The 13,347-nt window shown below is 41.5% G+C and overlaps 3 protein-coding genes across 5 annotated transcripts in view; 2 read left to right on the forward strand and 1 right to left on the reverse strand.

The window, feature by feature from the left end:
- The window catches only part of stt3a (STT3 oligosaccharyltransferase complex catalytic subunit A), a 15,574-nt gene extending 14,263 nt beyond the window's left edge, over positions 1-1,311 (forward strand). The window contains exon 18 of one of the 2 annotated variants that reach the window (XM_031310978.2): positions 908-946. In XM_031310978.2, coding sequence (XP_031166838.1) covers positions 908-946 — 39 coding nt within the window. Of the gene's footprint in view, positions 1-907 lie in introns of both variants that reach the window. The other variant, XM_031310977.2, reaches the window with a different exon arrangement.
- Positions 1,312-2,900: 1,589 nt separating this feature from the next.
- si:ch211-266i6.3 (cytoskeleton-associated protein 2) lies at positions 2,901-7,316 on the reverse strand. Of its 2 annotated transcripts, none has more exons than XM_031311152.2 (7): positions 7,059-7,316; positions 6,664-6,738; positions 5,816-6,573; positions 5,386-5,710; positions 5,215-5,263; positions 4,681-4,963; positions 2,901-3,394 (listed from the first exon to the last, which is right to left on the reverse strand). In XM_031311152.2, the coding sequence occupies exons 2-7, from the start codon at positions 6,700-6,702 to the stop codon at positions 3,124-3,126; spliced, it is 1,725 nt and encodes a 574-aa protein (XP_031167012.2). In that variant the 5' UTR covers positions 6,703-6,738; positions 7,059-7,316; the 3' UTR covers positions 2,901-3,123. The 2 variants fall into 2 exon arrangements, with proteins under 2 accessions (XP_031167012.2, XP_031167013.2); XM_031311153.2 differs by having other exon boundaries at positions 7,063-7,082.
- An 860-nt stretch (positions 7,317-8,176) lies between these two features.
- thap12a (THAP domain containing 12a) lies at positions 8,177-13,115 on the forward strand. Its single transcript, XM_031311151.2, has 5 exons — positions 8,177-8,391; positions 9,983-10,100; positions 10,481-10,579; positions 10,687-10,723; positions 10,830-13,115. The coding sequence occupies exons 1-5, from the start codon at positions 8,312-8,314 to the stop codon at positions 12,641-12,643; spliced, it is 2,148 nt and encodes a 715-aa protein (XP_031167011.1). The 5' UTR covers positions 8,177-8,311; the 3' UTR covers positions 12,644-13,115.
- The last annotated feature ends 232 nt before the right edge of the window (positions 13,116-13,347 follow it).

A 13,347-nucleotide genomic window follows, 5' to 3' on the forward strand; every position in this document is an offset into this window, starting at 1 on the left:
TATGGCCCTGATACAGGCTCTATCTGGACTAAATATGGCCCTGATACAGACTCTATCTGAACTAAATATGGCCCTGATACAGGCTCTATCTGAACTAAATATGGCCCTGATACAGGCTCTATCTGGACTAAATATGGCCCTGATACAGGCTCTATCTGAACTAAATATGGCCCTGATACAGGCTCTATCTGGACTAAATATGGCCCTGATACAAGCTCTATCTGAACTAAATATGGCCCTGATACAGGCTCTATCTGGACTAAATATGGCCCTGATACAGGCTCTATCTGGACTAAATATGGCCCTGATACAGGCTCTATCTGGACTAAATATGGCCCTGATACAGGCTCTATCTGAACTAAATATGGCCCTGATACAGGCTCTATCTGGACTAAATATGGCCCTGATACAGACTCTATCTGGACTAAATATGGCCCTGATACAGGCTCTATCTGAACTCCTTGAACATGTCTTTACATCATTAAAACATGTCAATGTCAAATGCTTTCAATAAATTAATTGAAGGAGGAAAAAAAAAAAAATTGAAGTCATTTAAAAGTTAAAACGTGAACAGGGGTGAATGGAGATCGCGATTTTTATAACGATTTATCCTGCAGTCCTATTGTAGGCCGAGTTTAATATGCAACTTCATTTCATACAACATATGTAGTAAGGGGGTCCCTGCTCCGTCTCTCTCTGTTCAGGGGTCCTTGGTTTAACAAATGTTGACGACCCCTGTGTTAATAGACAAAATGAAATGGAAATGTTGCAGCTCTACCTGGAATACATTTCAAATCCGACTGGTGATAGATTAGATTAGTCTGTCTGAGGCTGGCTTCATCTTGTTTTAATGAAGTTTGACTTGTAGACCTTTTTCTAACCAAGTCTTGTTTTTTTTATATTTCAGGTCAAAGATCTGGACAACCGGGGTCTTTCAAGGACATAAAACCTTCAGACGGCGGTGAAAACAGCCTTTTAGCACACAGCACTGAACACCTTCCCCTGTGGTCGGCAGATGAGAGAGAGAGAAGAGTACTTTTTTATACTTTTGTTTGGCGGGGGGGGGGGGAAGAAAATGCATCAAAGAGATTTTTTTTTTTTTTGTGAATGAATTTCTTTTTTCTTTTTTTCTTTTTGTTATAATGAAATGTCTCATCTGGGATCAGAGGGAGCTGGTGTCAAAACGTCCAGTCCGTCAGGAAGCGTACTGTAATTCGCCATGAAGCGGTCAAAAGAAAGCCGCGGTCATGTATGAGCGCTCTGGGTTTTTACAATGTGGTCAATTAAAGTGGGATTAAACGTGATAAAATAGTGGTTTGTCTTTTTTCCCCCCTCTCACACAATTGCACAGAATACATTGAGACAATGAATGTGGGAACTAGGAAGGTAAACTAGTCTGAGCAGTTTGGGAATCTGAAATGATAGGATCTCATTATTTCCTGGTGCTGAAGTATAGTCTGGCTACAGTGTTTATCCAGTCTGGGATTGCGAGGAAAAATAGCTGTAGCTTGTTTTACTTTAAATTAGGGGTGCACTGATCCGATATTAAGATCGGACATCGGTCCCGATGTTGACAAAATAGCTGGATCGGGGATCGGAAAAATGAACAGATCCACGGGCCGATCCAGGTTTGTTAGTTTCTTTCCCTCTGTCGCACGTGTGTCGCATTCTGGAAGAGAATTCAATACATTCCATCTGTTATTTTGTCTTAGTTAGGAAAGTAATGTTTAGTTAGGAAAGCCTGGTGTCTTTAGTCTCTTCCACATGGTGGAAGGAAGGTGTAAGGTGGAAAAGGTATACAGTGTATTATTAATTCAACAACGGTATCGGGTATTGACAGATACACAAAGCCCAGGCATCGGTATCTGGACTGAGAAAGTCGGATCGGTGCATCCCTAGTTTAACCCAATCGCAAACATCCTAAAAATAAAGTTAAAAAAAGCCCTAGCTGCAGCAACAGTGCCCTTGGAAAATTAGATAGCAGAAGGAAAGGCTTTATCCCAGCAATGTACATCCACTGAGCTAGGCTACTAAAAGAATAACTTCCTATTCATTATTCAAGTAATCAGTTATTGGATAAAGCTGTACCCACCTTTAGGGCTGGCCGATATGGAGAAAAATCAAATATCACGATATTTTTGACCAAATACCTCTATCGATACCGCAACGATATTGTAGGGTTGACTATTGGTGCTTTCACAAAATATTTACACAATGAGATTTTTGATAAATCATCAGTAATGTGGATATGACTAAGTGGGTAAAGGCAAATAATAGAACAGTCTGGTAAGTTCAGAAAATGACATCACTTTACTGTAATGCAGCCTTTAAAACCAGGAAAAGACACTTATGCCATAATCGCGATATCCAAAATCTGAGATATCTAGTCTCATATCACAATATAGATATCAAGTTGCCCAGCTCTACCCACCTTCATAATCCAGGTCAACTAGATTCCAGTGGCAATTTGTCATTACTGAGAATAGAGCTGGGTGATATGGAGAAAATCTAATTTTTTACCAAATACATAGATGGCAATATTGTAGGGTTGACTATTGGTGCTTTTACAAAATATTAAGTTTTTATATTCATTAGTAATGTGAATATAACTAAGTGGGTAAGGGCAAATAAAGGAACAGCTACAACAGTCTGGCAAATTCAGAAAATGAAATCACTTTACTGTAATGCAGCCTTTAAAACCAGGAAAAGACCACACATATATCACCAGATCCAAAATGTCAATATCTAGAGATATAAGATATAAAAGACAATATCTAGCCTCAGATGTCGATACACTTTGTGATTACAATATTATATGTACAGTGTGTAGGCTGAGTGATAAAGATGCATTTGAGACTGACATTACATTTCTGGAATTAAAAAAAGCATAACTCTTTAGGATGAGTTAATATTCTTTATTGCAGTGCATTTGGCAATATTGTCAACATATAAATACTACTATACTATAATAAAACAAACAATAGTGTTAGGGGGATAATATTTTAAAATATAACAGCAATAATTCATTGATCAGACATTCAGATGAGATTATTAAAACATTGTAAAAAGTGTCAGTACACAGTGTCCATTTTATATATAATATATTATTTTAAACCGAGCTCCTCACAGTCTGGGCTGATCTGGCAGATCTCCCAGGAGTGCGTGGTTTTTTCTGTAGATGTAGGCGTTGGCGGCATCGCCGTCATCCAGCTGCACCAGCTCAGCCAGCGAGGACACGCAGGGGTCGTGATCGGCCAGCATCGCCGGCAGGCGGGACGACGTGCGCTCAATGCGGCACGAACGGCGCACGGGGGTCAGAAACTTAACATCTTTGATGTTGCTCTTTCTCCTGGATGTACTCGCGCTGGCCTCCTCTTCAATTGCTTTCTTCACACTACAGAGGGGACATTTAAAAAATAAGGAAAAATACTGTATTACAAGTGTTGGAAGTGAAAATAAAATGACCGTTGCCATTTAATTGATTGTTAAAGAAAAAAAGAACTTGTTGAAAAGGGATTAATGCAGTGATGTCAAACTCATTTTCACTAAGGGCCACACTGGAAAAAGAGAAGCACACCAAGGGCCACACATGGAGAGTTTATGACATGCTTTTGTTACTGCACGTCACTTCTTTTTTTTAACATTTTGGTAGCTTTTTTCCCCTCATTTTTGTTGTTTTGTTGTGTTTCTCAGACATCTGTCACCTTTTTGTAAATTTGTTGCTTTTTCCCCTGACATTTTTTGTACGCTTTTTGTCGACATGAAGCCCTACAAAAGCCATCAAAAGAGCCATAGAATTTAGCAAGTCAAGCAAACCAATGATAATTTTGTTTCACAGCCTGAATATGAAAACTCTCTGCTTCTGGGGGAATTTCTGAGTCTCCGAGTCGGCAAATCTGCCGTATTGTCAGCTTTGAATGTCATGTAATTGCAGTTTAACCCTTGTGTTGTCTTCCCTTCAACCTTGAAGGAAAAAAAACGACGACGTTTGACGCCTTTTTTCACAGTTTGTTTTTGCTTTTTCCAACGTTTTAAATTTTGTAATTTTTCCTTCTACACATTTTCAGCGCTTATTTCTAAGTCCCATATTTTGATATAAAACAAAAATTTTAAATGGGTCAATGTGACCCGAAGTCAACACAGTTAAAAAACACTTTCCTGTGTTTTTGGTTTGGCGCACAGCTAGGAGGGCCAAAATTTATTGTGAACCCAAATTGATATACGGGCCGGATCTAAATCTGCAAGGGGCCAGATTTGGCCCGCGGGCCTTGAGTTTGACACGTGGATTAAGGCAAAAAAGTAGTGCTGGATACCGAATTCAATACTTCTTAGGCACCGACCGAATTGCCTCCTTAGTGTCGAAAAATGCCTCGTCATTTAATACCAAATTCTAATACCTGAGGAGTAAATCTCATCAGCGTCAGTGAGCCAATAAACACGCAGCATGCTTCTACCAAGATCTAATAATGCTGGTGATTGGCCGTCTAACATCACGTCGTAGAGGAACGCAGAAAAAAACTCCATGTTATACAATGACGGGGCTCGTAGTACGATTTGAAAAATAAAATTAGATTTGTGCAGTAATGTATTTTTGTTTTTGTTTTATAAAGCTGGTATTGAAGTCACAGTATTTTTTGTCATGATACCCAGGCCTAGGCAAAAGAAAGGTGACGGGCTGACCTTTGTAGGTATGGAGTGGTCTTCACGCTGTACTTTATTACTGAAGCATCCTCCACCTGTGGCACGGTCTCCATCACACCATCATCACTTTCTACTTCCTCATCTGCCTCCACTTTCTGGTCACTACTTTCTTCTACGCCATCCTTCACTTGCTCAACCTTTGGCTGCTCGCCCTCCTCCTCCTCGTGCCTTTCCTCCTTCCGCTCCTGTGTTTCACATTCATCCTTCTGTTTGCCGTCCTCCATTTCAACATTGTTGGGCACATCCATCACCTGTGGGAGCTCTAATGGAGACACAAATGACAGGGTGAGTGCGAGAAGCATCTGTACAGAGTGCTACAACAACTACAGACACAATAACCCATTATTCATCTTTCCGGAATACCACCAGCAACCGGAGTAGAGCAATTTAAAAAAAAAAAAAAAAAAAAAAAAAAAAAAAAAAGGAACTGACCTAATAATTCCAACCCAAGATTTCCCAAATGCACCACTCTACTTCAAACAAATCATAGTGGACAGCCACTGGTGAACTTACCGTCCTCGTATGTTAAGGAATCCAAAGCGGCACACAAGTTCACCACAACCTGTCACAATGAAACAAAGAAAGGAACATGGTTCACTGCCGTAGGTCATATTGTTTTTTTTGTTTTTTGTTTTTTTAAATCCAGCTAAAAAGCAGCAACAGAAAGCCTGCCTGTTTCCTTACTTCATCCATGCTGTCCTGTGAGCCAACAGGAAGCTCGGCATCAGAGTTTTCGAGCAGGTCCAGCGTGGTGTTCATGATCGCTGGAGTTTGGCTGGGTGTTAACCCGGAACAGTGAGCAGCAGGGCCTGGCTTGTGTGCTTCCAGTCTGGGTTCAGGTTCAGGGTTGCACTGTGCAGTCGGCTGAGGCTCAACACAAGACGTGGACTGCGGTTCGGGATCAGCTTCTGGTTTCGCAGAGACTTTGGTTTTAGAGGGTTCTGCTGTTGTCATGGCGGGTCTCTTGAAAGTCTTGCCCTTGGAGGCGAGCCACTCGGCCAGTTTCGCTCTGCAGAGGGAACACAAAAAAAAACAACAAACATTTGAGCATTTCCGAACACTTGGGACACTTGTAACATTGAGGCAAACGTGGTGCACGTCAGAAAAATGGTACCTTCTTTCCTCGGCAGTCTCCATGGTGAATCTGTACTGACTGAGGGCATTCGACACAGGAGGTTTGTTGACCTTCTTGTCTGCCGCTGGAATATTTGGCTTCGCGCTGGTACCGGCTAGCGTTGCTGGGACGGTTCTGGCAGCAGGGCGGGCACTGTACAACCCCGCGCGAGGACGGCTGGTGGCAGGAGGCTTGGACACATGAGCAGGTTCATCCGACACCGACTTGGTCCTCGTCGCCGCAGGTTTTTGTGAGACATGCACAGGCAGGTCAGCGACGGACATGGACCTGCGTTTAGTCACATTTCCAATCCTTTGGACCTCTGCTTTGGGTGCTGGTGGTTTGGGATCTGCCCCACCCACGGTGGCAGTTGACTTCCACATGGATCCTATTTTTGACTGGACAATCTTGCCTTTGTACATGCCAGGAGCAGGTCTTGAGGAAGGCACAGCAGCCGGTGGCTTTGGAGCTTCTGCAACCATTTTCTTGGTTTTCACAGCCTGTTCCGTGAGGAAGCCGCGGCTATGCGTTTGTCGTAGTTTGACATCAGTAGCAGCAGCAGCTGCTCCTTTCCTATCTTTCTGTACAGTATTTGCCTTTTTCAGAGCTGTTGTGTCCACCTTGGCTTTAAGAGAGCCGTTTCTTGCCATGGTTTGCTCTTTTGTGTTACTTGCCAGCTGGAAGGGAGTAACTGACGTTTTCTCTCTTCTCGTTAAGGACTTACTGCCATATACAGGCTGGGCATTTTCCTTGTTTCCCTAATAAAATTAAAAACAATAAGACCATTAGGTAGATTGGACACGGGCCAAAAAACTGCATTTGTAACGTTAGTGCATATGACAACTTACTTTCTTGTGGTTCCGTCTTGAAACTGCGACATTGTCCATTGTGAAGCCTCGACCAGGTTAAATCAATTAAGATTTCTGAAAGGCATCCAAACAATATAACGTTATACAAACATGACAGTAGCATCTATGCCGAGTGTCTTTATTTTCACGATGTTGCCCTAAAACTCCCCACACACTGTCAAAACGTTATGATACTGCAGGAAACTAAATCTACTCTCGGTGCAAAATTTGAATATTAGCTTAGCAACTGGGCGTGAAGTTAACATCGCGCACGCGACTTAACTGAGTTGAGGGATAAAAGCGAATAAACGTTAATATTAGCGGGTAGTTTGATGGAGTTGAGGGGGCTGACTGTATCTATATTTGAGTAAAGTTGTAAATAAATGTTAACTTACTCTGTTGTGGTCTTCCTTATATGTTTCAACGCAAGGAGAATGCCCACCCGATCCGAAGAAGCACAACTCTGGACGCTTCACTCCAAAACATTTGATTTGACTTGGTGCTGCTGTGCTGCGATTGGCCACACTAGTATCGCGACATCATAGAATTAACCAATAGGGTGTCTCAAAACTAAGAACGAGAACTGAAGAAGACTACGTTCTTTCATCCCACAAGTTTTCATCATCCCTTCTGTTTGAATGTTTGAACGCAAATAGGATTCCAGTAGTACCGGACGGTCCATGCAAACCGGTGCAAACAGCTACAACACGCCCAATGCATGACAGCTTCTGTAACAATGGTGATGAAGTCAAAAACACACAGCTATTGCCTACAGTAGATAGTATGGGGGAAATAAGCTAACAAGAGCAATTTTCAGGAAACATATTTACATCACGTTGCTATAATATAAATTGAGTGTAACAAAAACGAAAGAAATACTCCACTGACGTATGAGGAAATGGGGTCTATAGCTTTAATTAAATATTTAAGACAATACTACTTCAGTAGAACAATGCAAATGCTTGTGTTTTAATGAAAGTCAAAACAATAATAACTGATAGTCAACGACTGTATGTGTGTTATTCTTATGAATTGAACTTCACTTCACAAAACGCACAACAATACAATACCACGTTTTGAATTATGCCATGGCATGTTTTCAACCAGAGGCGGTTTGCTTTGAAGACTGCTGAGGATTATGGGAAAAAAGCGCAGCGCGCGATTTGGTGCACATGGTCAAGTTTTACAAAATTGTTTGAACAAGCAAGCGAATTTGCCTTCAAAATATAATCAAAATTACAATCAGAAACAAAACAAAAAACATAGACTTCACCTGCAAGTGTACTGAGGATAGAAAAAACAATATGAATCCTCTGGAGTTAGCACTTTAGCACCATATAGTTGCATATGTTCACCGTTTGACTTGACATCCTAAAATAGCCTAGTTGGCATAGGGACATTTTTAGAGGGCTTATGGATAATAAAATGTCAGGCTTGAAAAAGAAAAAAAAAAATTCATAAAAAGAAAGTGCGTTTTCACATTAGGATGTTTTATTTGAGTTACCGTATTCAAACAATGTATTTTATTTTGAAAGAAAACGGAAATTAACTCGCTGCTCAACGAAGGTGCTTGACAGCTAACTAGCAACATAATTGGCTACCCACAAAAGGATTTCACACCGCAAAAAAAGAAGTATACAAACGAAAAATGCAGAATCACTGCGCTGTGCCGAACTGTACAAGTGGCAAATCCGACCCTCTCTTCAGGTTTCCGTTTGATCCAGAAAGGTAACTTACAGATGCTAAAGCTAACAGGAAGCTCTCAAGCTAGCATTAGCTAACTGTTCAGAACAGAAGAACCCAGAACAGTGTTTATTTTTACGTAAAAAAAACGACAAGATTTTGAAACGAGGGTAACTTTGGTTGAATAATTGAAGTTTTGTTTCAGCAACATTTGATATAGCTATGTGTTCCGCCCTGTACCACGTCCTTTATTAAACTAGTTACGAAATGTGTACTATATCTATTTACCTCTCAACACGCAAACTCCATTCAAAAGTTCGACAGATTCACGTGCCCTTGCTTTTTGCTAAATGTAGACACACCTGGCACATCATTAGACCTTTTGCAGATTGTTAAAAACTTTGGCAAAGCCGGCGTTACACAATGCAATACATACGTATAAAATAGCATTATTACAGTTGCATGTAGCTAGTTAAGGACTAACGTTAGTTACGCAACTGCAGCGGATGCCGGTCTAGTGTATTATTTCTAAAAGGGCAAGTCCATAACCTTGAATAGACCTTTTTTATAGCAGGGAAAGTGTAACGTTAACTCATGAAATTGATGTGGAATTGATTGACAGTAAAATGGACGGCATTCCATTTAGATGAGCTAGTTCCAGGGTGGTTGTATTTTGAATGCTGGCTCACTAGCATGGCTTGACGTTACTGTAGCAGTTGAAACGCAGGCTGCGTGACTTCACTTGTTGGTGTATAATGAACTATACTATACGCGTCTGTATCCATCCATACATTGCATCTTCAGGAACATGCATTTGTGAATCAAACTAAATAGAGTAACTTAATTGCTTTACCCATTTGAACTGCTGTGCTACATAATCAGAATCAGTTTTATTGGCCAAGTATACTTCTGGTAGGTGTTAACTCTCTATACATTCAACAAATAGACATGTAGTAGTAAACATTCAGTAGACAAATAGTAATATAGAAACATACTACTGTACAATAGAGACAACAATATACATATAGGCACATATCAACATAATATACAAATAAGACATAATATCAAGACAAGTACACATGGAGGGAGATGTAAAGTGCAAAAAGTAATAGTGCAAAGTAGTGTGCAAGATGCATATTGGAATGATAAGTATGTAATGTGTAGAGAAGAGGGTGAGTGGCCAAAGTGGGGATGACCCCACTTATCAGCAGTTCAGGATAGTGATGGCAGTGGGAAAGAAGCTGTTCTTATGTCTGGTTGTTTTTGTGCGCAGGGATCTGTAGCGCCTGCCAGAGAGGAGGAGGTTAAATATATAATAATAACTTGTTAACAATTGTGGTTTATAATAGCTCATGCTATCCTCAGCTAAAGAAACATCATTGCCTTACTAATCTACACCAGAGATAAGTGTCACCTGCCATTCATTTATAGGGTTGTTTTATACATGCTTCTGTTTGTTGTATTGTTAACCATTAGATTGTCCGTCATTGTTACTAGTATTTAAAGATTGTGGGGGAAAGGGCAGCTGTCACAGTTGTTGACTTGATATAGCACTGAACCATAACTAAATCTGAAATCCCAAGTTTTCCATTGACTTTTAAACTTGTTCTCATTTTGGTTTAACTTCTCCTTTCAGGTCCAAGAAGTGGGTTGAAAAATGCCAGAGGCAAGATCTCACGGACAAATCACCAGGCCAGTTGTACAGATACTACAGACTTTGTGGGAAACATTTTGAAAAATCTTCGGTCGATAGTGTAAGTTACAGTATGTTTTCAAGTTGCATATGGTTTTGGATCAAATTGCAGAGGACAATCTGAACTGTACAACCGCTCAGTGATTAGGAAGGCCACCCTGATCACAGAGGACCTCTCTCACCCCCTCCACCACTCTTTCCAGTTATTACCATTAGGCAGACGGTACAAAGTTCCACTGGCCCCCGAAAAACATTATCAAGAAATCTTTTATTCCTTCTGCAGTAACCACTCTGAACAATATACAATAGGCACTGTACAGACGCTGTTTTGATATGTTTTAAATGAGCCTTGTTGAAAGAGAATTTCTGTCACTGCTTTGGGACAGACAATAAAGTTATCTATCTATCGCTGTATAATTTCTCCCTTGACTCTGTTTTCAGGACTCTCAGAGTACAGTGCTGAAGGATGATGCCATACCAACTATCTTTGACGCGCCAAGCCAACCTCAAAATGGGCAGGTGAAGCGCAGTAAACAGACGGTGGGTAAAAGAAATCTTAAATTCATTTAAATGGGGGAAATCACTTTGTATAATTAGATTTTTGTAGTTTCTATGTCATCACATTTATAATTTGACTATTATTGTAGATCAAACCAGACGAAACAGACAAAGAGGGGGGGAAAAGTAAGTAGTAAATATCAACACACACACGTTTATTACCTGATGTGATGGTGAAACAAATGACTCCCACACCCACATTTGGTTTCTTTCTTGCAACTTTTTTTTTTAGAAATCAAACTGTCTCCAGCAGAGACAGCTGAGAAAGATGCCAAGACTGTCCCAGAGGAAGAGGAATACAAAGAGTATCTTAAGTCATTATTTGAAGTTCTCGTACTGTTGGGAGAGAAGAGCATTCCTCCGACAGGGCCTGGTGATAATAAGCAGGATGGCCTCGGGTCAAGCAACTTTGAGGCATTGTTAGAATATCGCATGAACTGTGGAGATGAAGTCCTTAAGAAGAGGTACGACGTGAATAAGGAGTGCTGCTCCTCAGCTCAGCTAAATCAGTTGATTGAGGCGTGCGAGAAATCCATCCGCGGTAAGCTGATGGAGGAAGTTCAACAAAATGGCTATTTCTCATTACTTACTGATGACTTGGTGAGGATCTCAGGAGAATGGTACCTCCCCGTCTTTCTCCGTTATGTGGACCAGTCTAACTGCCAGCGGGAGAGGTTCGTTGGATGCTTGTCCTTTGAAGGCGATGGAGATGCCTTAGCAGAGAAACTTCTGTCTGAAATGACTGACAAATGGGGCTTGGATATGGAACAGTGTAGAGGTCAAGCCCACTCCTGCTCTGGGACACATTTTAGTCGAGTGAAAAGATTTGCTGCCAAACTGACGGAGAGGTATCCAGCGGCAGTGGTTACGCTAAGATCTACTCGTCCATTGAACCTGTCGCTGGCAAATGGTATGGCTTTGTCAGGGGTTCAGCTTGTTATGTCCACCTTTAGGAAGATTGAGTCATTCTTCAGCCAGTCCCCTCTGCTGCAGTTGGAGTTGGAGCACGCCATTTCGATTTTCTACCCGGACAAAGAAGAGAAGGCCAAGGAACTGAAGGAGATCTGTAGAACAAGCTGGACCAGAGGAAATGATGCATTCGAGGTGGCAGGGGAACTCCTGGAGGCATTGCTGCTCTGCGTAGACAGCGTTCACGACAACGAGGACATGAGGTGGGACGATCAAGTCACACACAACGCCTTGGAGATTTCAAAAGCACTGGCTGATTTTGAATTTGTCATGGCGCTGGTCGTGCTGAAAAGCGTTCTGACGCTTACGCAAGCGTTTGGGAAGAACGTGCGAGGGAGAGCGGCGGACGCCCACTTTGCCGCAGCCAGTTTAAAAGCTGTATTGCACTCCCTGAAGGAAGTGTCCGACAACATCGACGTGTATCACGAGTTCTGGAACGACGAGGCCGTTAACCTAGCTGCTGCAATGGAGATCCCAGTTAAGGTGCCTCGCTCCTTCTTGAGAAAGCACCAGTCGGACTCTGGAGCCATTCGGCCGGAGATTCACTACAAGGAGCACCTGTCTGTTCCCGTGGTGGAGCACATCACCAGAGAAATGAATGAACTCTTCTGTGAGGACCACGTGAAGGCTCTGAGATGCCTGTCACTGGTCCCTGCTGTCATAGAGCAGTATAAGTCTACTGAACCCGACGAGGAGAACGTGCAAGTGTTTAAAAACGACATCCCTAATGCAGGAACCCTCTCCGCTGAGCTGCACTGTTGGTGGGTTAAATGGAGCAAAAAGGGCAAAGGCGAGACTTTGCCGTCCAACCTCCACGACACGCTGCAGCTGGCCGACGTGAAGTTCTTCCCAAACATGCTTGCCGTTCTGAGGCTGATCGGCATCCTGCCCACCTTGGCTCTGGAGGACAGCTGTGATGTGGCGTACAAGCGCTTCCAGATGTACATAGAGCACACACCTGACAAATTCAAATCAAAAAGTCTCGCTCTTCTGTACGTTAACAATGATCTTGGGTATGATCTGGATTCAATGGTTGAGGTCTACATGAAGACATACCCTGACAGGGAGGGGTTGTGATTATGGTAGTTAAGCCTCTGGACAGATTAGCCACATCTTTTTTTGAATGAGTTTTTTCTACTATCGAGCCCACATACTGAAGTATGTAGAAGTAAGAAGATGAAATGTAGAATGTAAATGAATGAGACACTGGCTTGCAAATTGTCATCAGTTGAGTGATAAATACCAGACATCTTTTTGTAATGTTTATCCCGTTTATGCTGTTTTCATGTTATGTTTTGGGCAGCCAGTATTGGCCACTCTGTTACCACCCTTCAACCTTCCCAGGGTGAATAGGAATCCTGATTCCAGCTTTTCAAGTCCATTTTTCATGTGTAAGAGTGTGAGTTATTTACTCCTGTAAGCCTTATTAAAGTAGGTTTGCTGTTTCACTCAGTGATCTGCTGACATGTAACAGTTGGATAACAGGGATCCACTATTAATCTCTCCCTAAACACGTTAATAAAGATGTTGTCTCTTGGGTTTAATAACCTTTTGTGGTCCTCATTTGTGAGTATGTTTTATTTTTCTCAACCTTTTTCTGAAACAAGGTCTGTTACAAACAACTTAAAATACCTATGCAGAAATCACAAAGGCTTGATGCATTCACTTGAGAAAATAAATATGTGGCCTGTTTTTTTTAATTAATGAGATAATTATCTCAGAAATTCTGAGATATGTTTTTTGTGTATGTGTATATATATATATATATATATATATATATA

Source organism: Sander lucioperca, chromosome 13, assembly GCF_008315115.2.
Source record: "Sander lucioperca isolate FBNREF2018 chromosome 13, SLUC_FBN_1.2, whole genome shotgun sequence".
NCBI lineage: Eukaryota > Metazoa > Chordata > Actinopteri > Perciformes > Percidae > Sander > Sander lucioperca.